The sequence below is a fragment of the Frieseomelitta varia genome, unplaced genomic scaffold, assembly GCF_011392965.1.
Source record: "Frieseomelitta varia isolate USP_RPSP 00005682 unplaced genomic scaffold, Fvar_1.2 scaffold_636, whole genome shotgun sequence".
NCBI lineage: Eukaryota > Metazoa > Arthropoda > Insecta > Hymenoptera > Apidae > Frieseomelitta > Frieseomelitta varia.
Genome location: NW_025110408.1, coordinates 204,459 through 222,233, shown reverse-complemented (window position 1 = coordinate 222,233; position 17,775 = coordinate 204,459). Strand labels below are relative to the sequence as shown.

The window sequence follows — 17,775 nt, the reverse complement described above, 5'->3', positions numbered from 1 at the left end:
TTCGAGAATCCCGAAAAAATTTCGTGTTCTCGACTCGGCTCGACTATTTCGGGTTCTCGCACATCTCTAATGTACACCTAATAGTTGATGAATATTCTATTCTAAGATTACATTCTTTCCAAAAGAAATATGAATGCATTGGAAATTATTATAACTTTTATTTGCATAAATGTTTAATAAATTTAACTCTCCGAGAACCATGGAAATTGCACTGCCATAAAACGATGATTTAACTCTTCGGTTTCATGGTTGCATTTATATCTTACGGTGGTTGCGCGAAAGAAGAAGGCTGCTAAATTATAATAATGGGTTCTGACTTGATATTTATATTTTGGATATAAATTCTCTGTTGGGATTTTTCTGCGAGCGAACCGTAGTGTTTGCTTTGCGATATGAAATATGTTTTACCACGCATTTTTCCGTTTTCTGATTTATTCGAACCGACGTTACTGACAATGTTTCTTTTTCTCAAAGCTGGATCTCATCTACGACGCCGGCTCAAGTGAACGCGATGAACTACTGCAAGGGTGACTCGTTGACAGAGCAGAGAATACAGAGCAAAATAATCACAATGGTCCTGGCTATATTTTTCGTCTCCTTGTTAGGCGTTGGAATGGGTCAGACGGCAGTCTACACCCTTGGTATCCCTTACATCGATGATAATGTGGCCAGCAGAGAAAGTCCGCTCTATTTCGGTAAGAATGCAATCGCTTGCGTTTTTATTATACTTTGTTACATTAGGTTGTTACCGTTGAAATGGACGAAATCTTACAATTAATTTCTTAATTAACTTTGTAACTTAATATTAACCAAATTTTGATTTCGATTCATCATGATTCGACATACAGTAGATAGAGTTTTTCACTCACGAATTAATAAAGAGATAAAAGTAGTCTGTCAATGAAATTTTCCGATAATAGAACAATATTTTTAGTATATTCAAATGCATATCAAGAAAATTTGCAGTTTATTTCGATATTTAAGAATACTATAATCCTTCTAGCTGTTGGATTGCTTAATTTCTTTTTAATATAAATAACTTTACAATGTTTTGAACCATTGAAATTAAGAAGTAAGTATGATCTTTTTTTTTTTTTTAATAATGATAACATATTTTTTTTTCTCGTACTATTGTAGCCGAAAAACATGTACTTCAGACATGTACGGTGTATTGATTTTTAAATTACCTGGTACAAAAGAATCATGGCAGTAAAATTCATAAATATTTAATAAGTTAAATAAATGTTAGATATTTAACAAATTTAACTTTCCAAATCAATAAAATTTCAATTGATAACATTTGTCAATGATATTATATTTTAATCAATAATATTTCAATTGAGATAACATTTGTCAATGATATTATATTTTAATCAATAATATTTCAATTGAGGTAACATTTGTCAATGATATTATATTTTAATCAATAATATTTCCTGCGTGGTTTGACGTGTTTTATAAAATCGATCATTTCACGTACAAAGATCTAATACATATTTGGAAGAAAAGAGGTGAAAGAGAAGGAACCGTGTTCCGGGCAGAACCACCGAGAGTTCGAAAGCAGAACGTTATCGTTTCGAAGAAGCTTTTGATTTCGAGCATCTCGTTGTTGCGTTATCGTCAGAATTTCAAAGTTATCGAGGATTTGCATACTCACGGAACACGGCCCCGATGGATTTTGTTGCAGCGATTACGATCGGAGTGAGGATCCTCGGACCGGCCCTAGGCTTCATTCTCGGCTCATTGTGCACGATGATTTACGCGGATTTGTCGGCGAATCCGCAAATCACGCCGACGGACCCGAGATGGGTCGGAGCATGGTGGCTTGGTAAATTGAAATTTCTTACGTACTTCCTTACCACAGCAAGCTTTTCAACCTTTGTTTAATGATTAATCGCTGTTTCCTTCGATTTCTATATTGTAAGATCTTTCTCATCTGTATATATCTTTCTCGAAATCTCTTTGAGCGGGGACGATGAGTCAACTCGTTGTTGGAAAATACATCTCCAGTGCGTAAACTGATCAGAGTTCCTTCCTTTTTTTAACTTTCCAACGACGAGTTAACTCGTCATCCCCAGTTAAAAAATTGCAAAATTACAAAAAGCAGGAAACGAAAGGAGAACGACGGAAGAAGTTTACAGAAGTATCATCGTGTATTTCAGGTTTGGTGCTAATATCTGCCATGCTGATGCTGGTCAGCATAGGAATGTTCGCGTTCCCGACGCGACTGCCCGCGAGTAGAACACCGCCGAAACGGGCAGATGCGAAAAAGCCTAGTCTCCGAGGTAAGCCCTGATTTATCGTAGCGACGCGAATTGTTCGTCAGAGAGGCTGGTGTTTAAGCTCCGGCTATCGGATCAGAGCGGTTTAATTTGATTTTATGGCTTCCCGTGAGCCGTTTCTGCGCGAGCCCTCCCAACCCCAACGTGTTTGGTAGCCGTCCCACAAAATTGCCCGGCGAAGATTCGACGGGGAAGATAAAAGTATCATCGGACGACCCGAAACTATCTATTAATCATAGGCCCCATCCGCGTACGCGGTGTATCCGGTCGATAGATCAATTTCATCGACGGCCACGCAGCAACAAATGGCCTTTTCGTGTAACGCAAATCATCCACGTCCGTTATAATTTTTGAATAACATCGACGTATCTCACCGGCATTGATATACTTTCACCGATAAAGAGAAATAAGGAACTAGGGAATAAGATTTTTTCTTACAACTGTAAACTCCGGTGAGGCTGTCGACGGACCAACGGGAAACCAGCCGTTGAAACTTTAAATATCACGCGGAACAGGTTTCATTTTCGAGTCATTATCGAAACTGCAGGTTCACTGTACGTGTTTATGAGAAATTTAAAGATGCGAACAGATGCCGAGTTGCTGCGTGCAACAGTGCTGAAATGCATAAAATGTCGAAAGTAAAGTGTTTGGTAAAATCCGTGAATTTCTATGCAGTTTCATACTTTTTTTTTGAACAGAAAAGGAGAACTGAAAAGGAGAAAAACGTGGGACCTACGTAAGATATTTGATTCTTTTAAAAATTGTGACGAGTACTCCTCTTTGGATATTTTATACATATTTATTTTATACATTCACATATTATGTGTATTTTATGTATTTTCACCGTTTTAAATTTCGCGATAAATGCGTAAAAATTCGATACGTAAAAAAAAAAAAGAAAAAAAAAAAAGAATTTCTGCTTCCGCTTGGTTCGTAAAATTCTGAAATTACACGCGATAAATCTGCAGTCTGATTAACGCGTGTCGTGGTCTTATTATTTGCGTTATTGATTTGTTTATTCGCCTTTTGGAATTGTTTATTTACATGTTCGGATTGTTTATTTACGTTTGTACACCAATTGCAGAGCAGAGCTCGACTGTTGCAGTGGCAACACGTGCTGCCTGCATCATTGGACGCGTTAATCCGCGATGGATCATTAATTCAGTACAAATATTATCTACGTCTCGGTCTTTTGACGAGACGAGATAGCGATGGCATTATGCATTCCGTGGGCGTTTATCGAGACGAAAGGACGAGCCAATAAGATGATCTTCGAACCATGAACCTGGCAGTCAAGGTCAATGACGAATTTAGGTTTGCAGAGCCGGCGTGTCTGCTCGTTCGATCGTGAGCACGCAGTCTAACGCTTAGTGAAACACGGGCGAAAGCCCTTTTCTGCTTGGGACAGCGGGGCGACCCTTCGCGAGTTTATTCTTGATCCGCTTCGTTAAAACTTTCGATCGAAAGGCCGAACATTTGTTCCTCGAAAAGGTGAACAATAGAAAAGTCGATTCGACTACACAGAATGAGATCGTCTTCAATGTATAATAACTGTCTATAAAAGAAGAAGATTATTAATTGATACTTATACAAACAATCTGTCCAGGGAGTCCAGAGAATCCGGATGGTATTCATTTCTATATTTCATTTAAGAATTTGCACGTTTCAATAAATTTTTAATATTCCCTGCAAAAGAAATATTTCCAGGATTTACATCTTTTCATCTTTCATCACTTGGATTTCATGAAATTTAAAGAAATCGAAGTGTTTATAAGCTTATGTTAAGCTTCAGATTTAATTTAGAACCTCGTTGACACGATAAATAAAGCGAATTATATTCATTGTTACACGAATTATGAGTGGAAATTTTACAATGTAATTATACAGGATTATACGAAAGTTCTTAATTCCGGTCCAGCATTTTGGTTGTCTATGGAAGAGCTAATTGCAACTACTTGCTTCAATTTAAAATCTAATAGTTGCGACAAACGGTCAGAGTAAAGCAATCTATGAAAAGATATTTCACTCTTTTTAGTTACAAAATGTTACAGATTGTAAAAGTAGCGCAAAATTATGAGAGTCGACGAGGAGATCGAAAATTCTAGTAACGCACCTTCTATATCTTGTCTATGTTCTTTTTACCCTCAACTAACAATGTTTCGGAATGTTGTTCCTGAAAGAGGCAACTGCTCAAAATGCAGCACGAGTCGCATCGATAATGAAACTTGTACGTTCTGGTGCAGCACGTGCATTTCTCTGTTGCAGTTACACGGTACTTAAAAATAACTTTGACTACCGATTGTAAATCTGTCTACACTTGACAATTAATGCTTAGTATATCTGTATCAAGCTAATTCTTTAAAAAAATCTGTCGAAATTCAAAAACGAAATCTTAAACAGAAAAGTAAGTTCTATTTCTCACTTATTTTCTTACGCGGAATAATCTCCTGTCGATTATTCGTTCCTCTCTAGAATTATCTAAATCAAGTATCGACAGTCACGAATTGCAATAGAAATTTCATTTCTATTTAAAATTATTATATAATCCATCCCTCATATTTCTCTTAGGACAAATAAATTTATGCATTTCGAATTTTTACAACATGCTAAATTAGATTACTAAATTAGTGCATTGACACTTATACAGGATGATTCACGTAACTTGCGCACCTTAAAAGAACTTTTAAATTATGCGACATAAAAAAGATTTTGAAGTTATTCAGTGTATATTTCCAACACTGTGACATCTTCCACTACATTGTCTTTAGTCTCTTTTATTTATTCTATCTATTCTATTTTAGTAGACTATACTCGTTAATCAATATTATTATTATTGTTATTACCAATTTCCAAACTTAACTCTCTCGAAAAACGAAGCCTCGAATAACTTACAACGATTCTTAGAGTCATCCCTAATCCGATTGTACCTCGCTTTCCTACACCTTTCTCTGTGTGTAATCTTTAATCACGGAGAGAAAACGCGATCGCGAAACGTTCTCTCGAAATCCAGTTTTGGAGTGGAAGGCAGGAACTGCGGGACGACGGTAGCAAATTGCTCGTATTTTCGGAGGGGAACAACGGCCCGACCAAAAACTGAGCCTTGCATCCGGCCAAGACCCAGGGTAATTTTCCCGCGTAGCCGTGGATCACGCAAGGAAGAGATTTAACGGAGAAGAGAAGAGAAGAGAATGAAAATGCATCGGCGGGGCGGTCGGTGTGTGTTGTGCCGCTTGGCGCATTTCTGGTGCGTTACGTCGCGCGTGTTATGTCGGCCGAGGTGCACGAGACAGCTGAGATAAGTCCTCTCCCCAGCGAGGAATGGATCCACACGCGGCCAGAGAGAAGAACAGGGCCGTATATGCACGCAGAAATGCACGCAGAAATGCACGCGCTCGCGCGCGTGCCTACCAAGCGCCTATGCACGACGCATGACCGTGAACTTGCCCCACCTAGTGCACCAGTCGGTCAGTCATCATTATTAACGCACACACGGCCCTGGTCGCGTTCGCACACACACGCACTATCGCCGATCCTTTACTCCTACGTGCACATGGCACACCGGAGAGACGAGAAATCCGGATACGTTTCGGTTCCTTTCGATTCCCTTCTTTGCTGGCCAGTATCCAGAAACCAGATCGGCTTGCGTTTCTATCGATCTCTGATCGTGCGTGCGTGCGTGCGTGTGTGTGTGTGTAACTCTGATCTCAAAGAGCAACCCGCGTAAACAGCGAAGTTCGAAGCAATTCTTCGGAGGTTCGATATTGGGAGTAAAGAAGCTGGAATGTCGTGGAACGTGGCTATGGTTCTCTAGTGGAAACTTCCGTGTGTGGTACCAGTACTGTGTGGAACAGATCGTGGAATGCCAGAGGATCGCCACGGAGGACAAGCGGAGGCCATCGTATCCAGTGGATGCACGCGATTCGCGTATTACTCGACTCGTTAATGCTCGTCCGTTTGAAGACTTCATTCGATGATACCTGTGCGTGTCGTCTTTTTGAAAATCGTTGACCAATGTCTTTGGAGATCAACTCTGCTTATTTCTGGTTGTCGTCCGTTATCGTCTATGGGGCACCTCTGTCGGTGATAAAAGTTTCTCTCTCTCTCTCTTCGTCAAACTGCCAGTCCTTTTGAGAATTCTGGCGGACTGTTCGCGAACGGCCACCCTGTATGCACCGCTTGGTGCAGGGTTGTCGCGATAATACACGGAGCGCAATGTTAGTCACGTTTGTCTACTCATGGTCTGCAGGAGTCTTCTCTATGCGGGGTTGCCACGACTCTAGCCCGGCCTTCCTGGAAGCCTAGAGCAGTCCTAGGCATCCTTAATGTCAGTTTCCACCGAGGGTTTCTCGAACGGAAACCTCGCACGAAGGTGGATCGCTGCATCGTTCTCTCCGCTTCTTTTTCCACTCTCTCTCTCTCTCTCTCTCTCTCCTCCCACCCCTCTCTCTCGCCCCTCCTCTCCGCTCCATGCAGGAATTCGCGTTTTTTTTACGATTGCTAGAAAATCGATGCTTCATCCGATCGCTTCTTGCTCGGCCACGTCTCTCCTTCGGACGTTTTTCATCCAGTTTTTACCGCGATTCTTTCATTCTTTCTCGATCGGGAAGAACCTTAATTCGAAGTCGTTAGATCGCCGCGTAAACGAGTAGGTGTTCGTTTCTGTTCCCTCGGCAACGTTTGATAACACTCGCGAGAGAAAAAGGACGCCGAGTCCCTTAATACGAGTGATTCTAATGAATATACGAGCTCGTTTGCGAAGACTGGTCTTGTTCGATCCGATTATCGGTAAACTGGGAAAGGTAAGAGTCCGTTTGAGACTGATACGTCAAAGGACGTCGACTCGTGATAAGAAGTAGAAGAAACTAGATAGGAGAAAAATCGATCGCCGTCATCTCTTATCGGGATCTTTCGAAAAGATGTCGTGCGTCTCGCGAAATCTTTATCGCTCCCTCTCCCTGCCCGATGATCGATCCTCGTTTTTCCCGGTGCCGGTGCAAGTATCGGACGTTACGCTTTCTTTTTCTCGTCTCTGTTTCTCGTTTTTCGAGCTTCGGGCGATCGCTGGCTGCTGCCCTCTTCTCCACGCCGAGGTGCGTGATCTCGCTCGTACACGCGCCGCCATGCCGCTGTCGTGTCCCATCGAAAATAGAACGATGGGAAACTCGATCGTCGTCTAATTAGCTCGTTGTTCGTAATTGAGTTCATAAATAACGGGGAATCGACGGCCTGCGTACGAATCCCTCGCCCCTGGACCCAGTTTCTGGACCTTGGAAAGCTGTTTATTAACACTGACACTACTATACTGGTCAAACCAATTCATCGTAGAAATCTGCATTTTACGACTCTTTGAAGGATTTTTTCTTCCCAAACATACGAATATTTGTCATTTGTCAAGATGAAATTTAGAATACGTTCACCACGATGTAATTTCAGAGATTTGAACGATTTGCCACGAAATGTACGAGTAATAGTTTGCGTTACTATGAAATTTTTCCCTCCTATCTTTTTGGAACACGAAGAAAGCTTCGGCCCGAAATTTCCCCGACCCCTCAACCGCGCGATTAAGACTAAATTTTTTTCTTGTACGTCGCGGTGCGATTTACCTGCGTAATTTTTCGACGAAAAATCAGGAGTGGCAAATGAAAGGTCCCGGAACAAAGGGCGAGAGAGGCGAGAAAGACGATGAATAAATTTCATGTAAATGGTTTGGCTGCAGGTTGCGGTGCTCGACTCACGTCGCCTGCACGACTCGGTACACTCGCTACACCTCACCTTCTCTCTACCTGTTGCAGACTTCCCTAAAGCGGTGAAGAGGCTGTTGAAGAACGACATTCTTATGTTCCGGACGGCCAGCAGCGTGCTGCACATCCTACCGATCGCCGGCCTCTACACCTTCCTGCCAAAGTACCTCGAGAGCCAATTTCGCATGCCAGCTCATCATGCGAACATGATCTCAGGTAATTTTCGCGAATAGACACGCGAGGGGAGTTTCTGGCCCTCCCTTCCTCCGAATCCTCCTGTTCTCGTTAACTTTCTTCGATACGAGTGGGTACTTCTGTTGAATTTTTCAAGCCTTCGATAAACGATACAGTATTTGACTCTGTAGAAAAGTAAAGACACGATTAAAAACTATTTAAGGCAGACGAAGTGTCGAAAAATGACCTGCACTGTATATTGGAGAAGATGAAAGGATACTGTAAAAGAAACAGATGGATGATAAAGGGACAAAATCGAAACTATTCTGCTTTGGATTTTATCTAGAGTCTTTGAAGAATTTGACATAATAATGTTACAGTTGACTAATTGTCAGGAATTAATTCTCATTCGTCAATTTGATAATAAAATGTGCATAAGATCATGATATAAAAATTGAACATCTACATCTAAGAGTAGGTTATACGCAATTGAACAAAAATTCAGTTCATTCACCGTTGATAGAAATATTTTACTATTTATCTTTCCATCTTGTAAATATCAATTTTTTACCACTGTAACCAAGGGATAAATTATATTGGAAAAATCAGAGACGAATGAGGGTCAATTAATTTTTATATCCAACAATATCACGCATAGCAAGGCTGTTAGAACTGTGTAAAATCTATTTTCTGTAGTGAATTTCTTGATTCTCAGTCGATATAAATCGTTCATGTAGTCCTAGCTCTAAAACAGAGTGACAGTGAGAGCCGCGTATTGATCCCAGATTATTTTGCATTTTTTTTTCGCAGGTGTCGGTGGTATTTTAGTAATGGGTCTGGGTATTATAATTAGCGGAGTGTTTATCCTGAGGATAAAGCCTAACGCCAGGTTCGTCGCAGCCTGGATCGCCTTCACAGCGGTAGTTTACGCGGTCGGCATGGGTGTGCTGATGTTCGTCGGTTGCCCGATGGATGATTTCGCTGGTCTCATTTCACATTCGGATGGGTAAGATTTTGTTTCTCTCTTTCTCTTCTCTCCATAGTGAAGTGTATTTACTTTTTACCACGTCGTTTGCATCAATTACCCTACATAGGAGCTTTTGTAATTTCGATCGTTGGAACGTTTGGACGTTTAAACTGAAATAAAGAGACAAGCGATCTATTAATTACGATCTTTTGCACAGATTTTGTCGAAAGAGCAATCAACGTTGTAAATAAATGACAAAATGTTTCCAGATTGTCCAGCTTCGAGCCGACCTGCGAGGCCACCTGCGACTGCGTTCGAAACAAGTTCAGCCCGATTTGTGGCGTCGATGGGAAAACGTATTTTTCCGCGTGCCACGCGGGCTGCTCTAATTATACGATAGTCGATGGCAAGGTAGCTTCGGTGAGTACCACGAAAGTTCATCATCATCGATCAGTTTCAGAGAGTTATTATGAATCTATCCATGGTAATTTCTGTCTTTCCCGATAGCTATTGTAGTTACCAATTTATTATAATGATGCCAATACGAAGAGTAAATGAAAGAAAGAAGGAGTGTTATAAGACAGCTTTGTTAAGAGAATTAAATATCAGAAAATTTAAAATAATATCAATTTTATTAAGCCTTTTAGAATTTCTCAATTTCTTTATATCTTTCTCTAAATCTTTCACTTCTAAATAATAATTTTCTAGCAAACTAAATTCCAATCTTCTGATAAATTGAAACAATATTGATCTGTTTGTCAAGTCTTTGAGAACTAAATTAATATTATAGTGAAATTTCATTGCAATTGTTGAAGGATAAATGATTTAGTACGTAAGATTTCGACACCGATTTCGTCGTCTCGTCGCGATTCAAATCGAATAACTTCTTCGTCAGTCTGCGCACCGATTGCATTCTCCCGATTGTGCGGAGCCGGTGACATCATCTTGGGAGAATATTGATAATATAACTTGACGCATCGGGAAAATAGTCGCGCGGTCGTATAATTGTCGGTGACAGTGGCGTGCAACTAGGCTAGAGATGTTTCGTTGTTCCACCATTTACGGGCGAAATCGCATTATTCGCCCGGGTGAAACAATGCTTCATTGATTACGCAACTGCGCAAGTCATTACTTTCGCAACTGAAACGTGCTTTCGCCGCGAGCATTTCATTTCCAGTTGTTCGGATTTCGCGCCGGCCGTGCCGATTGTTCTCTCAATTAAGAGGCAGAGACGCAGACGAGCGTCCATTCTGAAATTAGTCTCGGCTCGGTGTGTCTTGCACACATGCTTCTTAATCGTCGCACGGAAATGTAAAGTGATCTGGACGCTCCAGTTGGACGTAGCTGCGCGCGAATGGCCATCGATCGGATGGTCATTTACGATTTTATAGGAAGGGAAATCGTAGAAAAACCGATTCCATTAATTATCTATATGAATCACTTGCATTTTTCTTTCTTGTTTTATCGTTGGAAAAAGCAACAGACTTGCAAACTTTAGATATAAAAATACCTGCTTAAAATATACTTTGCATGTGTTAACCGCGCCGATTCCGTGACATTTTCAGTTTTACAACTGCCAGTGCATCGGGTCGAATCTAACTTCACCGGAAATAGCCAGTACCGCGACGATCGGTTACTGCGAGCTCGAGTGCAGTAACTTTTGGGTTTACATGGTCCTGTTCTCGGTGTTCGTTTTCATCCATTCGACCAGCGAAGTTGGCTCCATGCTGTTGATCCTACGGTGCGTGGATCCACGGGACAAGGCGATGGCTTTGGGGCTCATACAATTCGCCATCGGCCTGTTTGGTAATTCATTAACCTTCAGCTGTAACACTTTTTTTATTACTTATTATTTTTTTTATTACTTAATTGTAACAGAAGATTTAAAAAGTGAAAATCCAAGGACTTTTTAAATCTTCCAAGAATAACATGTTTGGTCCACTCAACTATTCGTTATTTATTGTGGCTATTTAATTAATTATTAATTTAGTATTAATTTCCTATACTGCTGCATTCTTCATATTTACATTCATGATTTTGTATAATCTGTTTATTGTTGATTGTACTCTCTACAATGAAGAATTTGGTTTTTTTTTTACATACTTTCTTATATTCTACGTTTTTACGTTGAACGGTTTTTATCTCGTGTAAATGAAAAAAAAAAGAAACATGAAAATTAAAATGACAGATTTTCGCCAAGATGATTTCAGAAATGAATCTGTCAACTAAATGATCCGCTGGTCGGTTCCAGGTAACGTCCCGTGTCCAATCGTTTATGGTGCTGTGGTGGACTCCGCTTGTCTCGTATGGGAATACGCTTGCGGCGAGCGTGGTGCCTGCTGGCTTTACGACTCGAATGTCTTTAGAATGTTCTATCATGGTACGTACGCGGTTAGGAAGAAATCTGCGGCGAACAGCAGTCGGAAATATCTTCACCTTGATTCTCTGACTGGCTACTGCTCGTTATTATATACCGGCGTTTAAATTTCTGTTGATCCTTCGCCTCATCACGTCGAGCGAGATACGAATTTCTCTCAACCCCTTGCCTTGTAATGTCGTGATTCGTGATTCGAATTTTCAATAAATATGAAAACCAACGAGAATCACATGCTAAACTTGAAAAACCATCGAATTTGTGGTTCAAGTGTTACATTTGCCTTCAAAAGTTCCATTTTTCTATTATACTGTTTCTTCTGTCGTAAAGCACATGCTAAACAGAAAATTTTTCATCCAGTGGCCAATTTTATGACTAACTGTATTTATAAAGAAATTAATTAAATCCGCACGATCGATCAAGCGCATCAACCATAGATGCTGATTTGTTCCATCGCGTCGATGACTTTGTGCTTCGTTTGAAGACGAATGACATCACAAGGCAAGGTGTAAAAATCTAATCTAACCAAAGGCAAGCTGTTTGCACATAGAAATTGGCCCTCCTCGTACGTTTAATTATCAATTCATTGACAAACGATCTGTCTCTTTAACGAGTCTCTTCGTAAATCACCAGGTACCACAGGTGGAATCCTGATTCTCGCGTTCGTAGTCGACATAGTGGTGTGGTACAAGGCGGGAAGCATTAGCTTCGTGGAGGAGCAGGAAGCGGAGGAGGGCACCGTGGAAGAAATGGCCACCCTGAAGTCGCAGGACGCGCAGGCAGTGGACAACGACTATTTATGAAAGGGTCCCGGTCGACTTCGATGGTATCTCATCAAGCACAGGCCTGAATCTAGCGTCGTAAACCGGGACAAAGCGTGACGAGCCGTTCCTAACTGACGAGAACTCGGTGCCAGTAGCACGCTGGAGGTTCAAGACCGGGCGATCGGTGTCGATCTTCGTGTGTCACGTTCGTCGGCCGTTTCCTTTTCGCTGAGTTTCGTTCTTTTTTTTTTTTCTTTTTGTTTTTCCCTTTCGAGACCCGGACCTCTCTGTTGCCTGTTCAAAGCGACGAAGCGAAGGATCCAAGAGGGAACGACGACGTTGGTGCTCGCATCGATCGCCTTTCGAAACTCGAAAGTTGAGTGAAGACGAGATCGGACGATGAACGAACTGTCGAAGAAGGCGGTGCTAGGCCACAGGAAATACCTGTAGTTTCCGAAGAGGCTGTGCTGAGGTTTCAAAGAAGCGCGTCGGGGGATGAAGACAGAAAAGAGAGAGACGAAAGAGTTCGATAATCAACGACGTGATTGTTCTTGAGGTTCTTAGAGAATTCTTGAAGACGTGAAGATAACGAAGAACAACGATTTGAAATTAGAGATAAAGCGGTACGAGGTACATCCAGAGGAGAGCGAGAGAGAGTGAGTGAGAGAAATATCGAGCAGAAACGTCAGGTAATATATAAAATTTCGTAAAAAGGAAAGAAAGATGAAAGAAATTGCGATATAACGATCGATACGGACGACGAAACGCATGGTTCTTTGGCACGCGAAGTTCTCGGATTTTGGACGAGCTTCTCTTAGGCACTACCGTCCGTGTTCCACTCTGCAAATACAACTAGGCGTAGGCAAACTGTACGTACAAGCGATTTACGATGTGTGTATGTGTGTCGATAATATTTATCTGGGACGAAATGCGCGATATATATGTCGTTGTTTTTGCTAGGGAATAAGGAACAATAAACGAAAGATCAGAAGGATATAACAGGGACAGATAAAAAACAAGAGAGAGAGAGAGAGCGAGAGAGAGAGAGAGAAAGAGAGAGAGAGAGAATGAATCTGGGAGCGAATGAGGAAAATAAGAAAAATACATAGGACATATTTTTTAGATGATTTGACGATGAAAATCCGGACGATAAAGATAAAAAGTAACGTTGATTACTAATTATTAAAGCGTTAGCGGATACGATACGCAGGGAGAAGAGCGACGACGCAAACGAAAAGCAAAAATAAATTAAGACGCAAGAAGTATGAGAGAAAACTGAAATTAAAAGGGGTGGGAGGGGAAAAGCTGAGAATTAAGAGCTGTATTTTAATATGATACATTTTACACACTCGTGAGACACTCGTCGATGTATGCGCATCTGCCGCCTGTGCTTTTAGTGCTTTTGGCGTTCATCGTTTTTGAGTCCTGTTAGATGGTTGACCTGGTCGTTTATTAACCCTTTGTAGACTCTCTTTAGATTTCGATGAAGATTGATCGTAATTCCTCAGTTCCAAGAATCCAATAATAAATTCAAATTAATACATATGTAATATAAAACTCGAATGGATAATCAATCAAATTGAAACAAAAAGTACTTTATGCATTATATATCGTTTTATATATTATATTTTTAAATTAGTAAATTGTTAGAGTAATTGCTGGTGGAATTTTATAATCAAAGGGTTAGGTGGACGGTCAGTGTATTGGATAGTTGTATGTCTTGCATTAGATGGGGAAACGAGAAAGAAAGGAGAGAACGGTTCCAGAAGGAAGAAAGAAAGAAATTAGAAACGCGCATTTAGGGTACGCATTAGCCGTTATGAAGTTCGCGAATTATTCGATTCAGGGGCATTGCTAATATATTATAACGTTTTGTGTTTTCTTCGAAGAACATTTGGCTGAAAACTGAAATCCATCAGAATTAGATTGTGAAGAGAGAAGTAAGGAAAAAATCAGGTAATTTTCCAATAATTTTCCAAAGAAATGAACAGAGGAACAAGGAACATTTTTGGAGAATTTTAATTTTGATCAATTCTGTATTGCTTCGTTCATCCCCGCAATCGGAAAACTATTGCTTAAAAAAAGGAAGACACTAAAATGGAATCACTAATAATTCACAGAATTATTTTCTCTGACTTTGTACTTTATGTTTAGCATTATTTTTCATGTTTGTTTTATTTTCTGTTTATTCTATTCTGTTTATCTCGAAGCCATTAACTGTAAATGAATCGTAATAACGACGGCCAATTGTTTCTTCGAAATTCCAAGTGAAGAAAATATATATCATACATATAACATTGCATTAACTCTGAACAAGCTTTCAGAGTGGCAGACGATCTTCCGTTAGTCCAGAAGCCAATAGCTACTTCAAAAGCGAAGAGAGTGATTACTGAAAACGTAATTTTTCTTTATGAAACGTGTTACTTCCAATTGAGACAGGCGATTCTCTAGAATTTCTTCTGGACTACGGTAGACCGTATACTTTAACCCTTTCGATATTGAAGATAGTTGCCCGTATTCTGCAATAGGACAAACGAAACCAACCGAAAGGGTTGAACGTGTTGCATATAGACATTATACGTATCGTGTGTGCATGTGCGTTTGTGTACAGTCGTACCAGTGAATCGTTGACGATGCAATTGAGAATGGATTGCACAGGGGCGGATACGGCCTTCCGTGCGCCTGTTGATCTCCATCGAGAATTGTATTTTTGTATTCGAAGTGACACATAATCTATATTTTAATCGATCACGAGTCGTATATAGAACAGCATGTAATAACTTGGAAGCCAATTTCATCCTTTGACGCGATTCGTTTCTTGGAACGTTTGAACGTTCGCCGTTCAATGTTGGTTCAATTCACTGCGACAATTCTCTCCGTTTTTCGTTTGTCCACTGTCAAATGGTGGAACGAGAAAAGGGGGGAGGGGGAACGAACGATTCGAAGGGTGCTTCTTCGTTTTCCTCTTTCTTGGTATCAAGAACGTCACGTGATAAATTAATCGTCACGTATCGTGTCGATATGATACCGTTTTCGCGATCGGTAATGGAATAATCTACGATCTACACAGTATGTTCTGATCGATTGTTTGTCCTTAAAATTAAACGAAACGCATTTGAAACGAGAGACGACAATATTTTCGCAAGGAGAGACTAGATACGCTGATATTTACTAAAAGATTTATCACGTGCACGATATGATCGAAGAAAGGGTTTATAATTTTGGAGAAGAGAGAAGAGATATGACCTGTGGTATCGCAATCTCAGAATAATCGTTGTTTCGCTTGAGAGTCGGTCCGAGAGATGATGCGTTTTAACCTTCGCGCGTTGGCAGGTGAATTTTCGTGTCTCTTAGCATTACGAAGCCGTTTTTAGGAGTTTCAAGGAGTTTTATCCCACGAAACGCGATTACATACGCGATAGACGTTATGTAGATTTTAGAGTGTTTTGCATGCCGTTTTATGAGCAAAATTCACGCACTGGTTGCCTGGAGCAACATTGCCAAACGAGGAGTCAAAACCGACATCTCCGTCGTTGCGACTGTCGAACGAAATTTCTCACAGGTTTTTCTCTCTGTCGATGCATTGTCGGACGCATTGTATCAATCGAACAAGATTTTAAACGGACTTGGTCGTCAAATAACGATGAACAGAACTATTTTCGACGGTCGAAGCCGTGATGTACAAACACTACGCGCTCTTCTCTACGGTTCGATTTATTTTTAACCGCGTTTTTCAATTCTTTTCCCATCGACGGAACGGCTAGAGGATTCGAAGAGAGAGAGAGAGAGAGAGAGAGAGAGAGAGAGAGAGAGGCCGTCGTCGTCCCATGTGTCCGTCACAAAGATATTTTTCTTGAAGAAACGAATCTGAATTGGGAAGCGTAACGGCGACACATGCGTTTATTTTCCAAGAAAGTCGCGAACCAGAGTTCGACGGGTCTCGACGAGACGCCCTTTAGGTTCTAGCATCTTGTTTTGAAACGCGTTCCTCGGTTCGTTGATGAAAGTACGTAATACCAGTGAACCAGAGATTCCTCGAACCTACGAACGGACAAGGGTGAAGCGAATCTTCGCGAGCGAGTTCCATTTGATTTTATTTTATTTTAATTTCCTTTCTTCGAAAGGGGGAGGTAAACCTCGATGAATGATGTGTACTTGTGCGTTTGCCTTTCAGTGCTCGATTATACGTTAACTGTATATTACATGTACGATAGAATTGTACATATAGGAAAGTACAATAATTGCCAAAATAATCATGGCGTGGAGCGACTCAGTCTTTATTCCGTGTGTTGCGCCAGTCGGTGTATCTAAGATGGACAAATGACGTCTTCGACGTCGAATCTTTTATGAATTTTACCCACAAAGGGAGGGGCACTTGCGCGAACGTGAATTTTATCCGAGATATCTTGGACTTTGACGAGGATTTTGAAATGTAATACGATTGACTGTTCGATTTAGTCGCCTGTCTCGGTTCATTTGTCCATCGTTCATTAAAATAAAATATGCTTAATCGCATCGCCAGGAGAATCGACGCAGTGATGACGCGATAACGTTCAAAACACTGCCCTCTTACTGATACTGCCAGTCAACGAAAAGACTTGTTTCGTGTGAAAGCTCGTCAGCCAATTAAACTACTGCCAGATATTATCGAATCACTTTTACCAGTGTCCTTTGCGAACTGTCCATTTACAAGATTCTTTGGCCCAATATAAGCAGTTTGCTTTTATATAGCAATACTTTCCTTTGCATTTGATACTTCTCGCGTAATTCGAACGAGTTTTTTTTTTACCAAATGCATTAACATTTATATACAACGTCGACAATCTAAAAGATAAGAAAATATTCATTTTTTTACATTAGCCACTTACATTCATTCAGCATTTAACGTTCACTAGCCATATCTTTTGATGCGTCATCGTTGTCTGAAGTCTCACAGTATCGTCGATCAAACATTATTAAAAAAAGAAAAAAGAAACAGAAAAAAAAAAGGTAAAAGAGGAACCGATCACTGGCGGAACACAGAATACCATAATAATTATATTTTAGTAAAAAAAAGAATTTATCATTAATATACTTGTAGGATAATCATTCGCGCAAGCGGACACCACGATTTTATCTAATTACGACGTAGTTCTGTAAGAGAACCATAATTGCTAGTCTTTAATTTGCGACGTGCTCACGTGTACTCGCACGTCTCGACGGAATATATACTGGATGTTTTATGAATCCTTCGATTGGAGCAACTTCATCATTCTGCGATCAATTTTTATATATTTTTAATCTTCTAAGATTGCGATTTAATTCAACAAGCTGTCGAACAAAATTTTCGTTACACGCTCTGAATAAGAATTTCCATCCGAGTCCTCAATATTACTTTGCAAAAGTATCGTCTCCGCGAATTCGACGAATCATTGAATCTCATTGTTAAGGCTGATCTCTGTATTTTTACGAAAATTTGGAAAAAGAAAGAAAA

General features: G+C 40.4%; 1 protein-coding gene across 3 annotated transcripts in view; it reads left to right on the top strand.

Annotated features, from left to right (window-relative positions):
• Positions 1-17,775, top strand: part of LOC122534740 (solute carrier organic anion transporter family member 74D) — a 121,712-nt gene extending 103,937 nt beyond the window's left edge. For 2 of the 3 annotated variants that reach the window (XM_043665667.1, XM_043665666.1), the window contains 9 exons: positions 475-695; positions 1,688-1,828; positions 2,163-2,285; positions 8,075-8,239; positions 9,008-9,203; positions 9,434-9,584; positions 10,730-10,970; positions 11,416-11,544; positions 12,172-17,775. In XM_043665667.1, coding sequence (XP_043521602.1) covers positions 475-695; positions 1,688-1,828; positions 2,163-2,285; positions 8,075-8,239; positions 9,008-9,203; positions 9,434-9,584; positions 10,730-10,970; positions 11,416-11,544; positions 12,172-12,341 — 1,537 coding nt within the window. In that variant the 3' untranslated portion in view covers positions 12,342-17,775. The remainder of the gene's footprint in view (positions 1-474; positions 696-1,687; positions 1,829-2,162; positions 2,286-8,074; positions 8,240-9,007; positions 9,204-9,433; positions 9,585-10,729; positions 10,971-11,415; positions 11,545-12,171) is intronic. The other variant, XM_043665668.1, reaches the window with a different exon arrangement.